Source organism: Gymnoscopelus microlampas, assembly GCF_963454915.1.
Source record: "Gymnoscopelus microlampas genome assembly, chromosome: 6".
Classification (NCBI taxonomy): Eukaryota; Metazoa; Chordata; class Actinopteri; order Myctophiformes; family Myctophidae; genus Gymnoscopelus; species Gymnoscopelus microlampas.
The window spans coordinates 55,042,834-55,045,573 of NC_139943.1; the positions used below are offsets into that span (position 1 = coordinate 55,042,834).

At 44.4% G+C, this 2,740-nt stretch overlaps 1 protein-coding gene across 1 annotated transcript; it reads left to right on the forward strand.

Annotated features, from left to right (window-relative positions):
- Window positions 1–1,537: 1,537 nt before the first annotated feature.
- Window positions 1,538–2,251, forward strand: LOC311048099 (pyridoxine-5'-phosphate oxidase-like; the record flags this gene model as incomplete). The annotated part of the gene is made up of 1 exon (XM_084061135.1): window positions 1,538–2,251. The coding sequence occupies exon 1, from the start codon at window positions 1,562–1,564 to the stop codon at window positions 2,249–2,251; it is 690 nt and encodes a 229-aa protein (XP_083917261.1). The 5' UTR covers window positions 1,538–1,561.
- Window positions 2,252–2,740: the final 489 nt, after the last annotated feature.

A 2,740-nucleotide genomic window follows, 5' to 3' on the forward strand; every position in this document is an offset into this window, starting at 1 on the left:
AATTTAAATCCTATATTATACAACTGTAGAATTGAAGAAACTTCGAGAATTCATTATTTTTGCACAAACATGTCACACTTAAGCACTCAAAGGCCACCCTAAGAGTGCTCTTCAGTGTGTGTAGATTCTGTTCTTACCTAAGAACAGATCACAGCTAAGAAAACATTGGAGTATACCAAAATCTTCTTAAAAACTTCTTAAGTGGGTTTAAGAAGACATTTCCTCTTAAGAACGGTTGCTGCATGAGGCCCAGTGTTCCCTATTTTTTTGTTTTCCTATGACAAAGTATTTAGGGCTTGTGGTAAAGAAAATGTCCCTTGGTTTTTCTTTTCATTTGTTTTCTTTATTCTTTTTTTTTTTTTTTTTACAAATTGAACCCTGCTGCAAAGCATAGACTACATTAACAAATAGGTCTCAATTTAGACCATGACCAATTATGGTCCTACGATTTACTGTGTGTGTGTGTGTGTGTGTGTGTGTGTGTGTGTGTGTGTGTGTGTGTGTGCGTGCGTGCGTGCGTGCGTGCGTGCGTGCGTGCGTGCGTGCGTGCGTGTGTGTCTTCTGTTCATACAGGGTCATTCCATCACTGTCACCAACTGTAACACCTGGTTGTTGAAAGAGACCCCAGTAAGTACCTGTTCATTCATTACTATTATAAGAAATCTTAAAAAGAGTAAGTAAATGGAAGCAAGAGATCATTTTATTTGTTATGATGGTGTAATTGTAACTAACAATACATTTAAAAGCACTTTCTCACCCTCCTGGAAGTGCCATACCATATGCGGGTCATTTCCTGCACATCCAATACTTTTACAGGCCTTTTGAGAAAGGCCATTTTAATATAGGATAGGATGGTAATAGGATAGGATAGGACAGGACAGGATAGGATAGGATAGGATAGGATAGGATAGGATAGGATAGGATAGAAGTGAATGGTGGTTAGACTGAAAACTGCCCAAATATGGAGTCACACGTCATAGTTACATCATATAGCCGTCTATAAGAGGGTCATGAAGCACATAAGTCATAAGCTACTCTGTTTAAAGCTAATTTTGCTAATTATCGTCAAGGTGACATCACCTGTTACACACTGGTATGTATGGGGATGTTTCACTGTTCTCTCTCAGTTTGCGATTTGGACTGAGAGACTTGGTGACAAGTAATTGGAGGTTGCATGATGAGTAGTATTGTATTAACTATAAGGTAAGAACTCTGTGTAAACTGTGATTCTGCGTAGTACTATGCTGTAGCCTACTCTGCTGCAATATCTAAAATACAACAAGCTTTGTGATTGCTATGCAAAATACTCTTTGAGGTTGCCACTCTGCGCTGTGCCACATGTTCTGTTGCCATATGGGAGTTGGTAGTGTTCAACTGCACTAGGCAGACTGGTACCTGCAAACTGCAAAAGGATTCATTGTGACATGAGCTTTATTGAATTTCATTTTAGGCATATTGAGGAATATTGAGGAGAAATCCAGTCCCTCCTGCTTCTCTGAAGGCTCGTCGACAAATCCTTCCCCCTTTGTGTTTTTGCACAACATCGAGTGAAACCACAGCCATGGATCTCAGTAACATGAGGAGGAAATACAAAGGAGACGAGGAATGCTTTGAGGAGAGTCAGCTCATTTCTCTGGACCCAATGAGGCAGTTTGGCGATTGGTTTGACGGAGCCGCGCGGTGCCCCGACATCGGACAGCCAAACGCCATGTGCATCGCCACAGCCACCAAGGACGGGCGTCCCTCCGCACGCATGGTGCTGCTGAAGAATTACAGCGACGAAGGCTTCCGCTTCTTCACCAACTATGAGAGTCGAAAGGGCGGCGAGCTGGAGAGCAACCCTTGCGCGTGCCTCGTCTTCTACTGGGAACCCCTGAACAGACAGGTTCGCGTCGAGGGCGACGTGGAGCGCATCCCGTACCAGAGTTCCTGCGATTATTTCCACTCCCGGCCCAAGAGCAGCCAGATCGGGGCCGTGGTCAGCAGACAAAGCACCCCGGTTCCTGACAGAGATTACCTGAGTCGGAGAAACACAGAGCTGGAGGAACGCTACAAGGACACAGAGGTGCCCAAGCCTGACTATTGGGGCGGCTACATCGTAAAGCCGTACTATATGGAGTTCTGGCAGGGTCAGACCAACAGGCTTCATGACCGCATCGTTTTCACAAAGCCCAGGAATGGAGAGGCGGAGCTAGAGGAGTTTCAGCATCCTGCAGAGGGTGGCTGGGTATACCAGCGACTCTCCCCTTGATCAATGCCACGGTCTGTGAGGTTTATGGACTTGTAACCATGTCTGAACTACGATCAAAACGGCGGCCCATCTTCAACTTCAACCAGCCGTCTCAATGGACGAGTAGGGAGGCAAACTCCAACCACTGTAGATTATATTGTATTAACATACTACAATACAGATTGGCTAAAATAATGTTTTATGGCCCGGGCGGTTGGCCTAACCGTCTGGGCTCCTAGGCTGGATTACCAGCCTTAATGTGACATATCTGCCATCTCAATATATCGGGAGGCGAACTCGCGACACACTGTCTGGTAATCCTGACATTGTGTCGCGAGTTCGACGACCTTTGTTGCGTATCTCTCTCCCCATTTCCTATCAGTCTACTTTCCTATCAATAAAGGCAGAAAAAATCTTTTAAAAAATGTATAATAATGTTTTATTAGTAAAATAAGTCCTGAATTGTAGCTGTAACACTTCAGCAGAGTTGAATAGACATTTTTGTGTATA